We start from the raw sequence: 20572 nt of genomic DNA on the forward strand, positions 1-20572 counted from the left end.
CCTCAACTCTTTCCTTACCTTTTCAGTCATTATCTGTTAGGATGTGGCTGAGAGGCAAGTGACTGACACGCGTGAAAATAGAGTGATACTTAACAAAGTCCGGGAGAGGAGAGAAAATGGTCAGTATGTTCAGTTGGACAAAACAGCACAAAACATCGTGAAATCCTCAGTTTCCAGATCAGTTTTATTACAGTTCCATGCTGTGTGTGGACACATGAGAGAGATTTGAGCCTGAAGCATGCACTTGTGGTGTTCTGTGGAATACCATCAAGTCTTCATGTACTTAGAAAAATACCCACTAAAGCAATCACGGTTCATCTGAAAGATTTTTTTAAAAATGTATTGGCCAGATCAAAGTCTAAGAATAAACAAGAATCTGAGTTGTACGTCAAAAACATTGTACAAGGTTGTACATAAAAGTCTAGTGTACGAAAGGCTTGCAGTGAGCTGAGGGGTTACAAAGGCTGCCCTTTGATGACCTCGCTCTGCTGAGGACACCCTAGGAAACAGCTGACTCATGGAAAGGGGCGGCGTGCTCACGGTCCCGTCCCCCCCCACCCCCCGCATGTCAGAAAGCACCCAGGCCACTTTCACAGTCAGTAGCAGTCGGCTCACGTCCTTATCCAGCTCTGTGCGTCTTGCCGTGGTGCACAGGATAAACTCGCTTCTGTCAGCTCAGTTTTCCTCTTCATCTACATCACTGCCAGACAGAAGGTCAGTCTGAGGTAAGACAAGCTGGGTTCACTTTTGCTGTCTTACTGTAAACGATTGCATTAGAATGTAGGTGTTTGGGGCTTGCTTCTGTCTTAGTGTGACTACAGGCAGTAAAATTGAGTGATAAAGAGCCTTTTAAATGTTTCTGACCAACCCTGCCTTGAAAGAAGAGCCTAAGAATCAGGTGGTTGTGGAAGAGATTAGATGACAGTGTCACAGCTGCCTGCTGTTGCCACACATCAAGGTTGTCCTGATGTTCAGTGCTGTGTCTCTGTGAGCTGACCTTGAACACAGGCCTGGTGGCTGCACTCACCAGATTGCTTCTTGGAACATTTCAGTGCACATGGCCCTGACAACAGGGATCGTGAGGACATGTGGAGGGGGGTGGGGCTTCCTCGGGTGCTGGGCGTCAAACCAGAGGCTCTGAGCACACGCCTGGGCCCCATAACTCACCTTGAACTGCAGTAACAGGATTCTTGAAGAAAGCCATTGAGTTGAGAATTTGAAGCTCACACTGATTTAGTTTCCTGGTCCTGTCCTATAAAGGACACTAAGCTTTCCAAGCAAACAACTTTTCATTAATAATGCTGGCTGGAGTGGGGAGTGGGTTGTTTTTTTGTTTTTTTTTTTGTTTTTTTTTTTTCTGCACACACCTTTGCCCTCCTTGTGGCCCTAGGGTTTTCCTGGCAAAGACTTAGTGAGCAGACGTTGACTTCTTAGAGCTCCCCAGTCACAGCCAAAAGGGAGCATGCTGAACTCTGGGGGCCAGCCACTCAGCTGCAGCTGGGCCTCTGCTCTCCTGAGTTGGCATGGTGACCACTAAGATGAATGACTTGAAGCTGTGCTTCCTCCTCGTGGTGCGAGCAGAAGCTGTGCTGGAGTGGCCACAGGCAGGCTCACTGTGCTCTAGGCCTGGGTAACACTGAGGCAGAGCACTGTGCTGAAACTCCTCCCTTAAGACAGGCTTAAGGTCCTGGCTTCCCCCAGTGCCTCCTAAGGCCATGAAGTGGCGCCTAAGACAAGCTCCTGGAAAACATGTCTACCCTCATGAAAGACAGCAGAACACTAACTACCAGGAGCCACTAAGAGCCAAGGCTGACCAGACGTCTGCCCTCCTGTCTGAGAAGTCTCAGCACTGCTGTGTTTTCAGGAACACATGGTCTCTTGTGCTTTTTGCCTGACTCAGAAAAGGCTTAACTGTTGGCAACAGCATGGGCTAGAGCTTCTTAACATGCTTGTTAGGAGAAAACCTGTCAGCAGATGCTTTAAGGAAAGAGACTCCAAGACCCCACTGTTTCCCTTATTGCCAGAACTTCAGTGCTTCTAAAGCATCTGCATATAACTTAAATCTCATCTCACGTGTGAACCAGAAAAAACAACAAAAACCCTCCAGACCATCGAGATCCCTGTAGGAAAACAATACAAATAGAATATAAAACTCATTAAGACTGCATATCTGATGCCAAACGCTGAGGTAATATCAACTGTTTAAAGAAGCCACCCATCCTCGCTTGTTATTGCTGAGAAGACGGCGGTACTGGCTGAGCTGCCTGCTGTACCAAAAGTGGGAGGGGACTCCACAAACGGTTACTATAGCCGAGGCGTAATGTCCAAAGCAAGCGGAAAGTCGGCAAATGGAAAAATAGAAAACTGCAGTAACATTGTTCTTGAGATCCTGAGTGAGGGAGTCAGTCAACCCAGGGGTTTGTCCGTCACTTCAGCCCAGTCATGCCTGCTGACCAGTGAGTTTTTCAAAAACCCACTCAGATTCTATCTCCAGGTAAATCCTTCAAAATCAAAACTCCACAAGTTGCAGTTCCTCCTGAAGCTGCTGGGTAAAGCGCAGAGAAGAGCACCATAGAAGCCTTGCTGGCCTTGCCTGGCTAGATCCGGATCTGATAGCCCACTTCGTTCAGAGTACTGAGGTCAGCCACCTTCTTCTCGGTCAGAGCAGGCCTAAGGGCAAAGGCAGAAGGATGGTAGAGAGACAGACAAACAGTAATGAAGCTCCTCAAGGGTCTCCAGTGTGGTTAGCTAACCCAGTATGTGCCTGCTCCCTGCACCTGCACTCTTGACTCCCAACTCTTGTTCCTGAGCCTTCCATGACAGGTTTTAAGGCTTTCAGTGAAGAAGTGTAAAAGCATTTCTGCTACCAAGTGAGTCTTTTAAGCTTGAATTTTGTAAAATTAAAACAAAAACCTTGAAAATAAACACGCAAAATTAATCAGACTCTCAGGTTTTTGAGACAGGGTTTCACTGTTTCCCAGGGTAGCCTTGAACTTTGTACCCTGCAGCCTCAGTCTCCTATGTTTGGATATTATAGGTGTGTAGCACCAAGTTCAGGGTTACAACTTCTGAAACCCCAGTACCTGTGAGGTCCTAACAAGTTACATATCATACAAGACTAAGCCAAATTCTCTTTGGCAACAGTGAGCACAGGGATCACAAGGAGACTAGGTTTCGGTGGACATTCTCAGTTACCGGAGATGGTTCATATTGTAGGCTTGAATGTGTAAAATCAAGGTGCATTGACCACTGTGGTGGCACACGCCTTAATGCCAGCACTCAGGAGGCAGAAGCAGGTAGATCTCTGAGTGTGAGGCCAGCCTCATCTACAGAGTAAGTTCTAGGACAGCCAGAGAAACCCTGTCTCAAACAAACAAACAAAAAAAGTTGAGGTGTACCTTTCAGAAATCACTGAAACCACACGCCATAGCACAAAACTGCCCTGTGCAGAGCATGTTTGCTAAGAAACTCCTAAAGCACTCAGCAGTGAGCTGCCTAGCCAAGGTGTTGGCAGCTTCCCAGGGTGACACTGTGACACTGTGTAAGCCTTCTGACAGCTTCCACTATCCGATGAACCCCTTGTCATGTAGGTCGACATGACCAAGACTATAAGTGGGATTCAGGACGCTGGTGAGTTCTACTTCAGGAGTTCTGTCATTTTCGCAAGATCATCAAAGATGTCTTTCAATGACATTCAGTGACACTTTATCTTGAGTGCTAAAAAGTGAAAACTCAGGTATAAGAAAGTTCTTAAAGCTTTGAAAGATTTCTCTTTAGCGAGTTGTTTCCTCTTGATAGGGAAGTAGTCCAGCTCTCTCATCTGAACAGCTGACTCCATAGCTTGGCAATCTGTCTCTCTAAGAAGGGCTTGGCTGCCCTAAAACACCTAACGCTCCTGTGTTAGGCAGGCTGTGCCACTGCACCCTCCCCTACTCCCTTCTCGTTTTACATTTGAGATGAAATCTCAGTTAGTTATCAGACAGCCCTTGAATTTGGAATCCTCCTGCCTCTCAAGTAGCCACTAAAAGATTCTGGCATCTTGGGGCTGGGGATTTAGCTCAGTGGTAGAGCGCTTACCTAGGAAGCGCAAGGCCCTGGGTTCGGTCCCCAGCTCCGAAAAAAAAGAACCAAAAAAAAAAAAAAAAGATTCTGGTATCTTGATCTATGATCATTCTCTGTGAAACAACTTCACAGTGATCACTAAATCTACCAACTTGCTACCCACTAAAGAACTTGTGTCCTAGTCTCCTGTGGACGGTGCATGTACTGGTCTGCACCACATTTGCATGTCTTCTCATGGTTCCTGGGATGCCCGAGTGACACTCTGTGGGAATGTAGTGGAGGTGTGCACCTTCTCTCAGCGGTGTTAGTGAGCTCGAGGCCTTCAAGGTAACGCCGGCTTGGTCCAGTCATGCCCTCGAGATCAGCTACTTTCAATGGGACCACTGCCTACAAACTGTGAAGAGAGGCTTCCAGGACCCCCCTGAGTTCCCTTGGTCGATTAATAGCCAAAAGAAAAGGGAAAGGGGGAAAAGAAAATATGGCAGAAAAAAGAAAAAGAGGAAGGCTAGGTAAAAGAAAAATGAGGAGAGAAAAAGGCTTAGACCGGCTGGTCCTTGGAGAAGCCGACCCCAGTGAAGGGATGGTCTTCCCTTATTGTTTTTGCTGTAGATGTTCCTGAGAGGATGTGCGTAGAGGTATGTGTCCAAGTGTGTCCATTGCATGTGGAGGCCAGGGGCTGACCTGTTTTCTTCCTTACTTCACCTAATTTATTTTCTTGAGATGGGAATCTATGACTAGACTTTGAGTTTGTAGACTGAGATAAGCTGGCTTCCAGAAAGCCTCACATTACCCTGTCTCCCCTGCCCCACACAGTGGGCTTACAGTGTGTGAGCTGCCATACCTGGCCTTTTAAAAGTATCAGGATCTGAACTCACCTCAAGCTTGTGTAGCAAGCCGACAACTGAGCCATGTCTCCAGCCTCTCTTCTCTCTTCTCTACTGATTGCCTCAATATAGTCTAAACTGCTCTTGAACTTGAGGACACAAGAGATCTTCCTGGCTCCCACCTCTCAAGTAACTGGAAAAATGGATGCCCTGCCACATCAGGATCCCCTGACTTCTCTACCCACTGTGAACAACTATCAGAAAAGAATTACAGGGAATTGACTCCCAGAGTTGGGAAGGAGTTGGTTTAAGTTGACAGGCGCTTTGAAACACAGACCCCAATCTCCTTCCCCACTTTCCTCTAAGAACCCCTAGTGGGTCGAGTTGAGAGGCAAAGAAGCGACTGTTCTTTGTGGGAGGGACTATGGCTCAGTAGTTAAAGGCACTTGTCACCAAGCGTGATCCATGGTGGAAGGTAAGAACCCACAAGTTGTCCTCTGCCCCTCACATGTATGTGTGTCCTTACACAAATATACATGTAGTGATGATAATAAGACCAAAACACTCTGAGGGAGCAGAGAAGAGGCCCCGGGGGAGGGGAAGGCCATCTCCCTTTAGAAACCTGATCTTAATTGAGGCTGGTAAAGTCACTCTCAGCCTCCCACTCAGCTGACTCTTGTGTCAACCCAGTGACACACATGTTCCTAAGGGGATTATTTAGGCAAGTGCAAAGACAGAGAGGAATGCAGAGCTGAAGTGGCTCCAGCTGCGAGCGGAGGGCAGCGTAAGCCCCTAGAACTATGTACGGGCATCAGCTGGCAGCCTCACGCCAACTGTGGTTATTTTCCTCCCTGAGCACTCAGCAGACTTGCTGGCCTTAGGTAATGATGAGATAATAGCATGACAGTGGCATCCAAGAGACTTTCCCGATGAAGATCAGCTCAGCAAGCCCAGTGTCTGAAGCCACTGGGGCATGGTCAATGCTGTCCCTTTTAAAAAGCAAGACTAGCCGAACCAAAGCCTGCCTGAAGAAGGCTATAGGCAGGAGAGAAGAGCCTTTTGTTGGCTTATGTCTGGGAGCTGGGGGGTGCTGGTCTAACCTATGATGCTGGTCTAGCCTGTGGTTATGGCAGATGTATACATCAACAGAGAGACGAGTCAGCTTGGAGTTTCCATGTCTCCTGTGATCCCTGCTCTCCGGCCGTTCTTTTTTTTTTTTTTTTTTTGTTCTTTTTTTCGGAGCTGGGGACCGAACCCAGGGCCTTGCGCTTCCTAGGTAAGCGCTCTACCACTGAGCTAAGTCCCCAGCCCCTCCGGCCGTTCTTTTGCTTCTGTCTTCTGTAGTCCTTCCCTCTCTTGCATGGCAGCACAGTCCTTCCTTCCCTAGTTCTGACCATCAGGAGCCGAGGTATAAGAGGAACCAGGGAGACCGTTCCCTCCCCGCTCACCTCAGTCCACTTTGAACAGAAGCCTCCATAGATACCCTTTTGAGGCTCCTCCCAACCTCCATATGCACATAGAGAGCTAAGAGGCCAGGATTCGTGATACAGAGAGGAGCAAGCGTGGCCTATGAGCTCTGTAGTCTCCTCTGGTCCCCACATGTGCAGGGCTCCCGATGACCACCAGGCTGTCCCAAGGCCACCTGGCTTACATGTAGATCCCTCTCCACACTCCCCATGATACGGAGAGGAGCAAGCGTGGCCTATGAGCTCTGTAGTCTCCTCTGGTCCCCACATGTGCAGGGCTCCCGATGACCACCATGCTGTCCCAAGGCCACCTGGCTTACATGTAGATCCCTCTCCACACTCCCCACTGGAAAGAGTTAATGAGGGGCTCCTGGGACCTGCTCAGCAGGAGAAAGGCTATGGGCCTGAATCTGCAGGCCTTGGGAGTTGCACCCCACCTTTTTTGAAACTTTACAATATACAGGCCTATGACTGCCCCGCAGGGGCTGGGAAAGACCTTGGGGGGCGGCAATAGGAAGACGATGGAAGGGAAACACCTGGAGATCCAGCTCCTCCTGGTCGTCCTCTCCACTCTCAGGACACTCTAGTGTCAGGAGGGGTGGGGATAAGTGGGGTCCTGGCACCCACAGCTTTGAACTCACAACTGTAGCTGTCTAACAGCTGTCTTCCTCGGATGCAGATGAAGGTGCTGGTGTGGCCGATTGTCTTGGCTGCATGACAAAGTAGTAGAGATTAGGGTCTGGGACAAAGAAAGTCAGTTCTCTTTCTGTCTCCTGTGAGGGTGACTCATAGGCATCTCCCAGATTGACTTCAGGGAGGCCTGATCATGGGAACCAGTCAAGCTTACCTGGAGACCGTCTCAGTCAGAGGCCTGCCAGGGCTGGACAAGTCTAGGGTATGACTGGCCTTCAACACTTTCATCTTGCCACGTTGGTTGTTAATGCAAACTCTTTGCCTTGGTTCATAAAGCCCAGTAGAGGTGGGTCTGCTGCTGAATGACTCTGGGGAACTCAAGTTGTGGACCCCACCCACTCAGCCACAGAACTGAGGGCTTGTCAAAAATAAAAACTCAGATTCCTGACCCAAAGCTGCTGGTTCAGAAGCCCCAGGGAAGGGTGATTTCCCCCATTCTGATTTGGAGCAAGGCCCCTCTGAGAAACCAGGATCCACCTGTCAGTGAGGTCCTCAGCCTGGGCCCTGCTCAGTATGCAACCACCGCTGTCTTTTCCAGACAGCATGGCTTCCATCCCCTGGCCCAAGGCCACCGGAGGCTCAAACCACCAGCCTCTCTGCTTGTTTGTCTACCTACTGCCCCTCTAACCCCTTCCTGCCCCTAAGCCCACACTGTAGCATCCCCTCCCTCTGACCCTGGCTGCCCAAAAACCTTGCTTCCTGAATTCACCACTTTCTTTTTGAACCTTCACCTCTTGCTCCTGGTTATTTCCACCTTGTTGTCAAAGATGGTGTAGTTCTCTTCAGTTCTGCAAGGAAAAGGCCCAGAGGGAATACACGATGTTCTACAAACTACTTCAAGGAATCTACTCTAATTCCACTCCTCTTTACAAGTAAGGAAACCAAGGCCTAAAGAAATGGTTTGCCCAAAGCCACATCCTGGTCCACTGGGTCTCAGCTCAGGGTTCATCCTTTGTGCTGTCCTCCTGGTTCCCCACCCCCCATTTCCCCCTTTCACAGGTCAAGCCCTGTCAAGTCCTGTCACACTGTTCCAAAGATCCCCAGAGTCCCTAGTGTCTTCCGTTCCTCCCCCAAACCTCAACTACCCATGCTGTTTTTGAGTTGACATTTTTGCCACTGGACCATGAGTCCTCACCTTGGTCCTCCTGGAGCTCCTATCATGGGGTTGAAAAGAACCATGGGGTGTGAAGGCAGGAGGGTGACAAAACTGAAGCCCCTCTTCTCGGAGACCGTCCCTTCTGGCTTAGGGGCCACTATCTGCCCTCATTCTTTCTCCTCACTCCCAGGCTCTCCAGGTGGGCAGAAAGGGTCAGTGGGTTCCCCAGAGTAGGGCTGTTGAGATTTGGTCTTTTGCTGTGTATTACAGTACTAAATACTGGCCCCCAAGGCCTGGTTGCCCCCAGGGATGAGAGAATCCCCACAAAGACCTAAGTAACACTTAACCTTTCCCCTCCTGCCCAAGTTATCCCTGATTGATGAGTAAAGACGCCGGCAGCCTATAGCTGGGCAGAATTGAGACAGCTGGAGTGTTTGGTTCCTGAGCTTGGGATTGGAGGAAAACCATGAGGAAGGGAGCCATGAGGAGGGAGAAGGAAGAGCAAGATGCCATGAGGAAAGGGATCATAAGAACTGTCCAATGGCTGGCCATTGGAATTAAGAGCAGCCCATGTGTAACAGGTAACTCAGGGTCACTGATAGGGAGGCAAAAATAATAGCTTAGGGGGTAGACATCTGCCCAGGTCTAGTACTGTTGAAGGCTTACTATAAATATAAGAGTCACGTGTCTTTTATCTGGGAACTGAATGATCAAAGGTGAGGTAGAAACCCCGGATTGAGAATAAATATCTATTACAACATAGGGCAATGGGGGCTGTCTAATACTCACCACTGACAAGGACAGCAGCCAACATGGAGCCAGAAGCTCCCTCTTAGCCAGCCCTTCCCTCATCTCCTAAGTTGATCTCTGCTTTCTCTCATCTCCCCACAGCTACCCATTACTTTCTTCTTCTTCTTTCCTCACCGACAAGTCACTGTTTGAACTGTCACTTCTGGGTCAGAGCCTTCCATTTTAAAGCTGTTCTTAAACCCCAGGTCTATCGGTATTTTTTTAGAACAGGCTCCTCCTGGAGCCTGATAAGCACCTCAGAGCCCACAGTTTCAGCTCACGCTTCCCCTGCCTCTACATCAAACCATCACCATCAGACTCCTGACTCCATCCTGATGGCCACTCTGCCCTGTCCCCTCAGTCACCAGTCGTTCACTGGTTAAGAACTTCCCACACTCCTCCTACACCGAGTAGAATCCAACCAGAAACGTTGACTCAGAAATGTCGACCTGCCAATGGCTGTCACTCTGTGCAGAGATCACAGCCCCTGTGCACTGGTCCAGGTTCTTTGGGGAAGAGCACCACCCACTATGGGCGGCTGAACCCCTTCTGTTCATGGGAGCCTCAAAGGAATTAATGACTGTTACCTTCATGGACAGAGGGGACAATAGACCAAAAGACAGGTCTCCCTTTCTGCTGCTGGGTCTGTGTCATTGACCTGTCAGGAAGGATTCACGGTTCTGGACGACAGCATAGCTGGAACTGATGACTGAGTCAAGAGAGCTTGGCCTCAGTGAGGATGGGCGCCAAGGTCAGAGATGATGTGGTGAGGATGGGTGTCAAGGTCAAGAGACAGGCATTGAGGGCAAGACTGCAAGGCCATACACGGAAGCCATTGGCCTCTCTAAGATGGCCATATGCTGCAGCATCCACATCTCGGCCTTTCTTGTCACAGAAGTCCTGGACACCTGTCATTTTAGCAAGTCTCTGCTAACTGTCCATGCTAAACCTGCAGTGGGGGTTGGGTGGGTGGGATGTGGAGTGATAAGCAAGAACCTTCTTTGAAACACTTTGTCCTATCCTGTTATCCCCAAACAGAAGCACCCCTCTCCCGTCACCTCCCTAGAGTCTAGGGAGCTATGCTGGCTTCCTTACTGACCAGCTACAGGACTCAGGACCAAGATAACAAGCGCTTGTTGTTTTCGGATCTCCTCATCCAGAAGTGAACACAGCAGAACTGTCCCTTCATAGCCGATGGGAAGAACATGTTGATCAGAACATGCTTTTGTGAACATGGTTTACCATTAAGGAGCCACACCCACCATTCAATCTAATTAGATCTGCTCAACAACATTGGGTGACAGGTGAGGAATCCTTCTTAGCCTCTTACAAATGCAAACTCTGGCTCCCTTGGGTTGACCACTTGGCTTCCATGCAGCGGCTGAGCGGGAACTCAATCGAGATTTCTGTGTATCGCCCTAGTCCCCAGTAATCAAGAAGCCACTTCGACAACCTACACTTTGGTCATTTGCAAACACCGACAGCTTAGTGTTTATGTGACCATGGCCTCAGGACTTGCTAGCTAGTCATCCCTGGTTACCTGGAGATTCTCAGCAGGTCAACTGTCATATCTTATATGAGTCATTTTGACCTAAGGAGCTGTGGCAGCATCTCCAGACTATGGTAGTTAGCCAAGGATGAGGATGCATCCCTGCACCACTACTGGCTGACGGCAGCCATATCCTGCTGGGCACAAAGGTAAGCCGGTCCCTGAAATTGACAAATTTAAACTTAGACCCAAGAGTGTTACAAAAATGCCATGGTAGCTTCTAAGTAGACTAGCTGATTCCAGCCCCGAGGTTCCTAATTCCATTTCCAGTGTTCTTCCATTCTTAGGTCTTCCCTGGCTTCTCCCTCCATTTGTATGTTCACCTCATCCTCGGCAGAGCACTGCCTGAGGTGGCCCACACCATAGCACTGTTTCTGTGCATGACCTGTGAATGGGGGGAGTCCCCTCAGAGAGGACTCAGCTTTATCCCCATGGGTCAGGACACGCCTACAAATGTGTGTGCTAGGAAAGAGAAAATGGCACTCACGATTTGTCTCGCCTGCCGAGCCTCCTCGGAGGGCTTGCTTGTCTCCTCCGTGGAGACAGGGACTTTCCCCGGATTCTCACTTGGGTTGGAGAGTGGCCACTTGCAGGTTTCAAGATCTGAAGGGGACAGGAGGAATTAGCCACACTGGATCCTAAGGACACCCTCTCTCACCTGCCCACAGCACAATGCCCCAACCACAGCATCCAAGACACATGTTCCTCTCCTACTGCACTGGGAAAAGAAAAGGGTCTCACTTCCTGGAGGGTGAGGTGTAGCAGCACATCATCCCCTTTTCTGTGGAGGGAGAGGAGCCAAGCCCAGCCCCTCAGCCTCCTGGAGCTGGCATGTTTCTCGCCCTGGGGTTGGGGGGCAGATCTCCTCTACGGTTCTCCAGCTGACCCTTCCTCCCACAGTTAGTCAGAGTGGGCTTCAGATCAGCACCCCAAGCCCTGAAGGGTGAAGATAAGCAAGCCTGAATCCTGAGTAGTCACTGTCTCAGTGTCTCCACAGGCCCTGGAGGGACAGGGACAAGTAGGTGTGCTGCCACCACAGAGGTGAGCTGACAGAGGGAAGAGTGGATAATGAGACCATCTAGCCAAGGTCTGCACAGCAAATGTCCCTCCTATCTGTTGTGACACCAGATGCCAAAGGCCTTGCAACTTAGATCTGTAGGAGATGCAGTGTGACGTAAGACAGGGTGACTGTCTCATCCTGAGATGTAACTTCCTGGTCTCTCAGTTTTGGATCTTAGTTGATGGAAGGAATTGAGGAGACGCTGCTTCCTTTGCAATATTTAAGATGGTTTCAGCTGTGGTTTATGAAGCACCATTTGCCCCTCAGGGTCCTTGTGGGAATCAGTTCCAGGATCCCAAAGGGACACCAAAATCCATGGGCATTCAAGTTCCTTCTGCTTGCACACAATGTGTGTCCATCCTCCTCTAGACTGAACCACAACTCGACGGCCTGTAATGCCTAAGGTATGACAACTGTTCAAATAGATGCTACTTAGGGACTAATAAGAAAAATCTTTACACAGCTGCAAGGTTTTTTTTTTCCTATTGTCCTTGATCCACAGTTGGCTGAAACTGATGGTGTAAAAGTCCACCGGCAAAGAGGGGAAGCCAGACCACATGCAGAGACTAACCATCCGGTCAAATGAGGATGAAGAGGTTTTGTTCCTATTGTGGCCACTAACCAAGAAACATTCCATGCCATCTAGAAAGAGGCACAGACCATGTGACTGTTAAATCTGGACTCTCAGTTTGATGAGATTGAGGACCTCAAAGGGAGACAGCTCTTTGAGGGTGTCTGTGAGGAAGTTTTTTTGGCTGGGTGAACTGAGTTGGGAACCACACACTAATGTGGGCAGCACCATCCTATGGGCTGAAGCCAATCTGAATAAAAGAGAGAAAGTGAATCCAGCCCAGTAGTGGTCACAGTTGCCTCAGGTTCCCACCACTGTTCCTTCCCATGATGGAGAGCACCCTTCAACTGTGAACCAGAATATCCTCTGTCCCTCCCTTCTGGATGGTCAGGGCCAGAATATCCTCCGTCCCTCCCTTCTGGATGGTCAGGTCAGGGATTCTGTCCCGTGTGTAAAGTAACCAGTACAGATGAGAAAAGGCTCCCACACACCATGTGCTTGTCCTGAACTCACCTTCATCCGCATGTCCCTGGCGTACTTCTCCAGCTCCTTCCTGATGTCAGCCCTCAGCATCTTTGAGACATTGAGGACAAGTTGCTTCCACTCGATGGGCTGGAAGCTGTGAGGCTCATGGGGGACGTACAGCCCAATCTTGACCTTCTTGACCGTGTGAAGGTATTTCTTATAGGAGTCTTCAAAGTCAAAGACAAGGTCACTCAGAGTCCTAAAGGTCAGCGGCTTGTCCATCAGCTCCGCCCTTCGGCTCATGCCCAGTGAACCGTAGTAACCATTGCAGTAAATCCCCAGCACGACATGGTGAAAGTAGCTTCCTGAGAAGTAGGTTTTAAAGCTGATAGGGAACCGCTCAATGGAAGGCTGCCCATTGGTTAAATATCTGAGTGGAGCAGAGTCAAGGAAGAGCGATTCGAGAGTGACAGGCACGGTGGCACACGCCTTTAATCTCAGCACTTGGGAGGCAGAGGGACCACTGTGAGTTCAAAGCCAGCCTGGTTTACAGACTTCCAGGACAGCCAGGGCTACACAAAGAAACCTTGTCTCTCATGTGCACACATGCATGCACACACACACACACACACACACACACACACACACACACACTCCAAACCAAAAAACACCACCAACAACAAAGTCAAAAAATTCTAGAATATGACACTGCTGCTGGGCCAGTGAGTCCATCCCCCTGTCTCCAGCAGCATGGTATCTAACCTTCCCAGATGAATCCTCTACAAGGAATTTGCTGGGTGCCTTTGAGTATCAACTCTCTGACCCATTACCAAAACCAAGTGAATAGTGGCTGAAGAGAAAATCTGCCGTCTTCAAAAGTTAAATGCCAAACAAAGCAATAACCAGGCACCTTTGCCTTATCTGGTTTCTACAGGGCACGTGGAGCTCCTTAAGGCATTTTTACTTTGTGTGTGTGTGTGTGTATGTGTGTGTGTGTGTGTGTGTGTGTGTGCATGTATATGCATGTGTGTGCATGGTATGCTGTATGTATGAGTATGTGTGTGTATGTATATATGCATGTGTGTGCATGGTATGCTGTGTGTATGAGTGTGTGTGTGTGTGTATGCATGTGTGTGCATGGTATGCTGTGTGTATGAGTGTGTGTGTGTGTATGCATGTGTGTGCATGGTATGCTGTGTGTATGAGTATGTGTGTGTATATGCATGTGTACATGGCGTGATGTATTTACATGACTTTGTGTGTATGCGTGTGCATGTATGTATGTGCATGCATGCAAGGTGTGTTGTGTGTACATGAGTGTGCACGTGTATGTGTGTGCATGGTGTGGTGCGGGTACATGAGTGTGGAGGTCAGACATCCACCTCCATGTTCCTATGCTGTGCTTACTTTTCACGTCAGGGGCTCTTGTCCTAGAACTCGATCATTAAGAGAAGCTGGTTAGCCAGTGATACCCAGGGGTCTTCCTGTCTCTACCTCTCCAGCCAGTGCTGGGATCACTGAGGCAAGGCCACATATATCCCCAGTTAGCTCTCTCCCTGCCTTTTGGGTTGTGTCTCAAGACATAAGCTCTCAGCTACTGCTCCAGGGTCATGCCTTCCGTTGTCACGCTCCCAGCCATAGTGGTTATGGGCTCACCCTCTGGAACTGTGAGACCCCAAATACTCTCTGGTAAGTTGCCTTGGTCAGAGTGTCTTACCACAGCAACAGAAAGTAAGGAAGACAGGGGACCTTCAGATGACTTTTACATGTACTGGGAAACTATGTCGTACAGTGATAGGGGCTGCAGCTGAGTGGAAAAGCTCTTGTCTTGCAAACACGAGGTCCTAGGTTCAATCCTCAGCCAAAAAAGGACAAGATGCTACCCAAGCACACTGGCACAGGCCTGTCGTCCTAGAGGGCTGGAGGAAGTTCGAGGCCAGCCTGGAATACTTAGGACTGTCTCAAAAACAGAACAAAGTAATCATGATACTCTTTAATACATGTCACAAACAGAGCAACCCAGCCCGCTTGCTTGTGGTAATGGTAGCTTTTAGCTTCACTTCTAATACCAAATGTGTTTCTTCTCATGCACCTGGGACCTGGCTGGCCACAGCAGCTGTTCCTCCCAAATACCTGCCATAATTCAGAGAATTTTATGATTCCTGTGTCTGGCATGCATGGGAGGGTGTGCACGCCCATTAGTTAGCACTGTGCAAAGTGGCTGTCCAGGAAGGGATCCTGAACTTGATGAAGTGAAAACGTGTAAGACACAGGCTGGGGAGAAAGCACTTTACCTCACTCAATACCCAGAACCCAGGTTTGAAAACCCAGGCTGGGATGGATGGATGGATGGACGGATACAGACAGACGAACAGACAGATAAAAAGATGGATGGTGCCTATGAAACCATACCTAAAGTTGTCCCTGGCTTCATTAGATAGAGAACAGGTGACTAGAAGCCAGCCAAACCTACCAGCTTCCCAGCTGTCGAGGAAACCTTATATCCCAGGACAGTGGGAAACTCTGGGAGACACCAACTGTGACCTGAATCACTCTTCCCAGGGGGAAAGCAGGACACGGGAACGCTGACAGAGCAAACCCAGAGATGCTGTAAGTTTGGACGGATGTCTGTGCCCAGAGTCCATTTTCCCTGAGTTGAACATGACAGGCAGAAGTTCCCACGCTCGTCACCTGCCTTGTTCTTCTCTGAAATGTCACATAGGTAAGAACAAAGTAAAATCAAGAGCCCTGGCCCAGAGGGTTCCTAGATCTGTTATCTACAAGCACCAGTGTTCTAGATAATTCCAGGGACATGATGATCAGATGTGTGACAGTGTGCAAAGAACAAGGTGGCCCACACACCCTGGACCCACATACACCAGTCCCACAAACCCCAGACCCACATACACCAGTCCCACATACCCCAGACCCGTATACTCTGGGCTCACATACCCCAGGCCCACAAATCCTGGCCTCACATACCCTGCACCCACACACTCAGACTCACACACCCTAAATCCACATACCCTGGTCCCACATACTCCAGACTCACACACCCGGACCCATACACCCTGGCCCCCATACCCCTAACCCATATCCCCAAACCCACACACCCTGGACCTACATAGCTTGGACCCACTCACTTCAGGCCCACATACCCTGCACACTCAGCAGGTGGCCAAAGCGGCTAAGCAGAGCTTGTCTGCCCAGAGATAAGCTTGGCCTCGTGTCTTCCACTGGCCGCTAGCCAGCAGCTCCCTAGCCAATGGTTCCCAGGAGGAGGCTCTGCCTACAGCTCTGGCTACTCAAGGGTGGAGCCCTGAGCTACCTCAGCCCCCAGCAGCATGCCCTCCTGCTAGACTCCCTAACATGTATTTCCCCTTTTGATGGGGAGCAAGGAGAAGATCTGAGAGAGGCTTCAGAAAGACTCAAGTTGCCATTTTCCAGATGCTAAGGTATGGATGGACAGTCATACTTCAGGTCAGACCCCCAAGTGCTCTGCAAGGAATGGAGAATCACAAAAGCTCCCTGTCCTGTGGCAGGTCCAGGAGCAGGTGGGTAGCCCTGGCTTTAATACCCACCGATATATACGCAAAGTATATACATAGGTAAGCATAAGACACTATGAAAGTCTGGGGCCAGGGGTGTAGCTGGGGTCAAGTGCACAACGAAGGCACTGAATTTAGTCCCTAGAACCTTGAAGAGCAAAACAAGCAAACAAAAAATCCCAAAAAGATACAAGAGGGGTTGAGGAGATGGCTCAGTTGTTAAAGAACTTGCTGTGCAGCCAGGTGGTGGTGACACATACCTTTAATCCTAGCACTCAGGAGGCAGAGGCAGGGGGATCTCTATGGGTCCAGGGGCTTGCCCAGACAGCCAGTCTAGCCAAACTAGGGCACTCTGGGTTCAGTGGGAAGCCCTGTCTTAAAAAGTCAGGTAGTTGGTTGGGGGGTAGCTTAGTAGGTTAAAGTTCTTACTGCACATGTAAAGAACTGGGGTTCAATACCAAGAGCCTACACAAAGCCAGGTGGCAGATCCCATCTGTTGCCCCTTCAATGCTGTGAGGTGGGGCGGCAGATAGGAAAATCCCTGGAAGCCTGGGGGACAACAAAGAGACACTGTCTCAAATGAGGTGGAAGCTGAGGACCAACACCCAAGATTGTCCTCTGACTGCCACACTCGTGCTGTGGTATGTGTGCACACATATACGTATGTACACTTACATACACATGCACACACGTGCACACACACACACACACACACACAAAGGTAGAGGGTGAGAAAAGGCATCCCATGTTAAGCTGTTAAGTCTGTATCCATACGTGCACACTCTGGTGTGTGCATCTGCACACATGCCCAAGGTATCAACAGACAGACTAGACCATCCCCCATGCCATCTAATTCTGAAGCTCCTCTTCCACTAACCCCCGTCTCCCTTCCTAGGTCTCAACATAACTCGAGTTTCCTTAAGTCTCTGTCCTGCTTGTTTTTTTAATGGCAACCTGACGCAAGGTGGAGCCGCCTAGAACGAGGGGACCTCGACTGAAGAGCTGTTTCCATCACACTGGCCTGTGGCGTGTCTCTGAGGAACTGTTTTAATGGATGATTGATGCGGAGACCCCAGTTACAGGCTGCACCGTCCCCGGGGCAGGCAGGTCTGGGCTATATAAGCTAGCTTGCTGAGAACCAACCAGGTTGGACAGGCAGTAAGTAGCATTCCCCGTGGTTTCTCCCTGACTTCTTTCTGTGATAGCTTCTGACACAGAAGCACCAGCAGAACGAAACCCTGCTTTGGTCACGGCGTCCCTCACAGCACCAGAAAACAAAGAAGTCTCTTCCATGGGTTCTCTGTGTCCATCTAGCCAAAGGAATTTAGGAGTTCATCCTTGATCATTCTCTCCTCCTCCTAACTTGTCTCCCCAACATTCATGTCACCCAATTTGTGTTTCTGGCATCAATCTGCCCCCTTCAAGAACCCCACTCCAAATATCCCATCTCGAGCAGACCACACTTCATGTTTTAAATCCACTCAGCCCACGTCTGAACTCATGCCCAAGACTTGGAGCCTTCCTCTCAGGCCCTTCCCTTAAGCTGTGGCATCGCCATGCAAGGCAGGAGGGATCCCCAGTGCTGCAGTCTGGGTGCCTGCTGCCCCTCCCCTCAGCCCTCACTGCTTCTGTCCCCATGCAGGTCTGTCCCAAAGCCCTGTCACCCTCCACTCTTCGAGCTCTTCTCCGTTTGTGGTTGACTCCCCGTCAACTCCTATATCTGGTTGACTTCCAAGTCCTGTACACTCAAGCTCCTGGCAGTTCTGGAAACTACTTTGTCCAACCCGGTCCCACTGCCAAGTCATGCATGGTCCAGGTGTCACCACTCCCTCCTGTAAGCACTCACAGTGGGCTCTGCACAGCCAGCCCAGCTGCCTCCAACAGGTCCTGTCTGTCCTTCAGAAAGCTACCGTACATGCAGTATCCAAGATGGGACCACACCGGTCTTCAGCTTCAGAGCTTTCTGAAGGCCACTTAGCACGGCATTCAAGACGACAACAGCTTTTGTCTGGAGCCGGCTATTAGCCCAACGCTTTGTTCTACGTCCTGCTTCCTCGACTGTGGTCCCCCCAGCCAACTTCCCACAAGAAGACCCAGCATCTGTCTGACTCCATTCTCAGGTAACCATCACCATCAGAGTTGTCACAGCGTCTCTGGACCAAATTCCTCTCCAGACAAAGAGCCAAGAATGCAGGGAAAATGACCGAGCATTAGAGCCCAGACCCCTGTGTCCCCGGGCTCCATCATGACACACTGCCAGACCCCTGTGTCTTTCCTATGACAATGTCAGATTAATGCGAGAACAGCCACGCAGGCCCTCTCCAAGGTACCTCTGAATTTGAATTCTCCTGTGACTGCTGAATTTACAGTCACTAGTCTGACATCTGTCTCTGACAGCACCACAGATGACAGATGAAGCTGGTCCAAGGAGCCAACCTTGGTTGTGTTCAACGCCAGCCAGGTCAAATTAAGAGGGAGGTCTGACATTTTTCTCCAAGGACACCAAAGACACAACTAGCTCCAGAACAGGGTCACAAAGGGACAGCACAAAAGCTTAAAGGATACATGCCCAGGATGACTGCCTCCAGGCATTTGATAGGCAAGGACTCTCGGGTCATCTCTTTCGCCGTCTCCATTAACCTGTGGGACAGAGCACAACAGATCATCTTGGAATTTATATAGTTATGCAGTCAGCTTGGCTGTCTGTCAGTTCACCAGTCGGTCTGCCCACCTCCACACTAGGGATCTAGAGAGAAAGGGAATAGCTCACTTCCCAGGAAGAACCCAGACAGAACTAAAATCCCCAAGTCTGCCCCCGCCCCCAGCTACCTCAGAGGGGGTGATGTGAGCATCTCCCAACCTCAAAGCAGCGACTTACAGGGACAGGTTTGCAAGCCTCTGCTGTCCTGAAAGTCAGTCTGGTTCATTTTGTTTTTTGAGTCAGGGTCTCTCTATGTAATCTCTGGCTCTCCTGGAACTTTCAACGTATACCAGGCTGGCTTCGAACTCAAAGATCCACCTGTCTCTCAAGTTCTGGGATTGAAGCTGTGTGTCACCACACCTGGCCTGAGAGTCAGTCTTGACCACTAGATTTAGCTGCCAAGAGTGACAAGTCCTCAGCCCCACCCACAGCCAGGCCCTGGAGCCCCTCCATAGACTAGAATCCTGGAGCCCTAGGACACAGGGACAGATTGGGACAGGGTGCTGGTGGCTCAGTGGTAAAAGAGAAGCCATGTGATCCTCAGATCATGTGCCACTTACCCGCTCAGAGGTCGCATTTTCCTGATTTCAAAGAACTGGGTCCCTGTATGGTTGTATCTGTGTGAAACACGTAAAGGAAAGAGACAAACCCCAGAGTCCCCAGCAGAGGGCCACACGGATTCCCATCTCTCCATGGGAGAAGAAAGTACTTGCTTTCCTGGCCAGTGGCCAGTGGGGAGCCTACAGCCCGACTCCTTACTGCACAGCCTAGAGATCCCGCTTCTAACCTGAAGCCTGGGTGCACCTTGGACGTTCGTAGCACTTGATAGCAGGCTACGCTGTGCTCTGGTTATCTGACTGCATGTCTTAAGTCACAGGCTAGACCAGAAGCTCTTGAGAGCTGGGACCTCTCTTTTATCATCTTTGGATCCCCAAAATGGCCTGAAGAAAGATCAACAAACCCAGGTTAGCAAGGCCATTAATAAATGAGCGTAAGAAAAGGAATTCACCGATGAGGGGGCAGCTCGATGGATACAAGGGAGAGGATGGACAGAAAGGAAAGAAAAAGTAAACGTACAGAAGAACAGATGGCGAGATGGAAAGAGATGGATGGACGAACGGATGGATGGATGGATAGGAGAAAGGTGAATGGTGAATAGGTGGGTGGATGGGTGGATGGACAGACGGACAAAAGTATGGTTAGATGTCTGTATGTGTGTAGGGGGTGTATGTGTGTTTCTGTGTGTGGAGAGGGGTGTGTATGTGTTTGTATTTGTGTTTATTTGTGTTTGTATATGTGGGGAGGTATTTGTGTGTGTGTGTATGTTTGTGTGTGTGTGTAGAGAGGTGTGTGTATTTTGTGTGTGTGTTTGTGTTTGTATGTGTGTGTATGTATGTTTGTGTGTGTGTGCGTGTGTGTGTGCATGTGTATGTGCGTGTGTATGTATGTGTTTGTGTGTGTATGTATGTGTTTGTGTGTGTGTGTTTGTGTTTGTATGTGTGTGGGTATTTGTGTGTTTGTGTATGTGTATGGGGTATTCGTGTGTTTGTGTGTGTGTGCATGTGTATGTGCGTGTGTATGTATGTGTTTGTGTGTGTGTATGTGCGTGTGTATGTATGTGTTTGTGCGTGTGTATGTGTGTGTTTGTGTGTGTGTTTGTGTGTATGTGTGTGTATGTGTTTGTGTGTGTATGTATGTGTTTGTGTGTGTGTGTATGTGTGTATGTATGTATGTATGTATGTATGTAT

General features: G+C 49.6%; 1 protein-coding gene across 22 annotated transcripts in view; it reads right to left on the reverse strand.

Annotated features, from left to right (window-relative positions):
- Nucleotides 1-165: 165 nt before the first annotated feature.
- Vash2 (vasohibin 2) overlaps nt 166-20572 on the reverse strand; it is a 31409-nt gene continuing 11002 nt past the window's right edge. For 3 of the 22 annotated variants that reach the window (NM_001394373.1, XM_087581447.1, NM_001429854.1), the window contains 5 exon segments: nt 167-2670; nt 10967-11082; nt 12624-13005; nt 18689-18763; nt 19385-19441. In NM_001394373.1, the coding sequence (NP_001381302.1) occupies nt 2598-2670; nt 10967-11082; nt 12624-13005; nt 18689-18763; nt 19385-19441 (703 nt within the window). In that variant the 3' untranslated portion in view covers nt 167-2597. 22 annotated transcript variants of the gene reach the window in all.

This window comes from Rattus norvegicus, chromosome 13 (genome assembly GCF_021556685.1).
Source record: "Rattus norvegicus strain SHRSP/BbbUtx chromosome 13, alternate assembly SHRSP_T2T, whole genome shotgun sequence".
Classification (NCBI taxonomy): domain Eukaryota; kingdom Metazoa; phylum Chordata; class Mammalia; order Rodentia; family Muridae; genus Rattus; species Rattus norvegicus.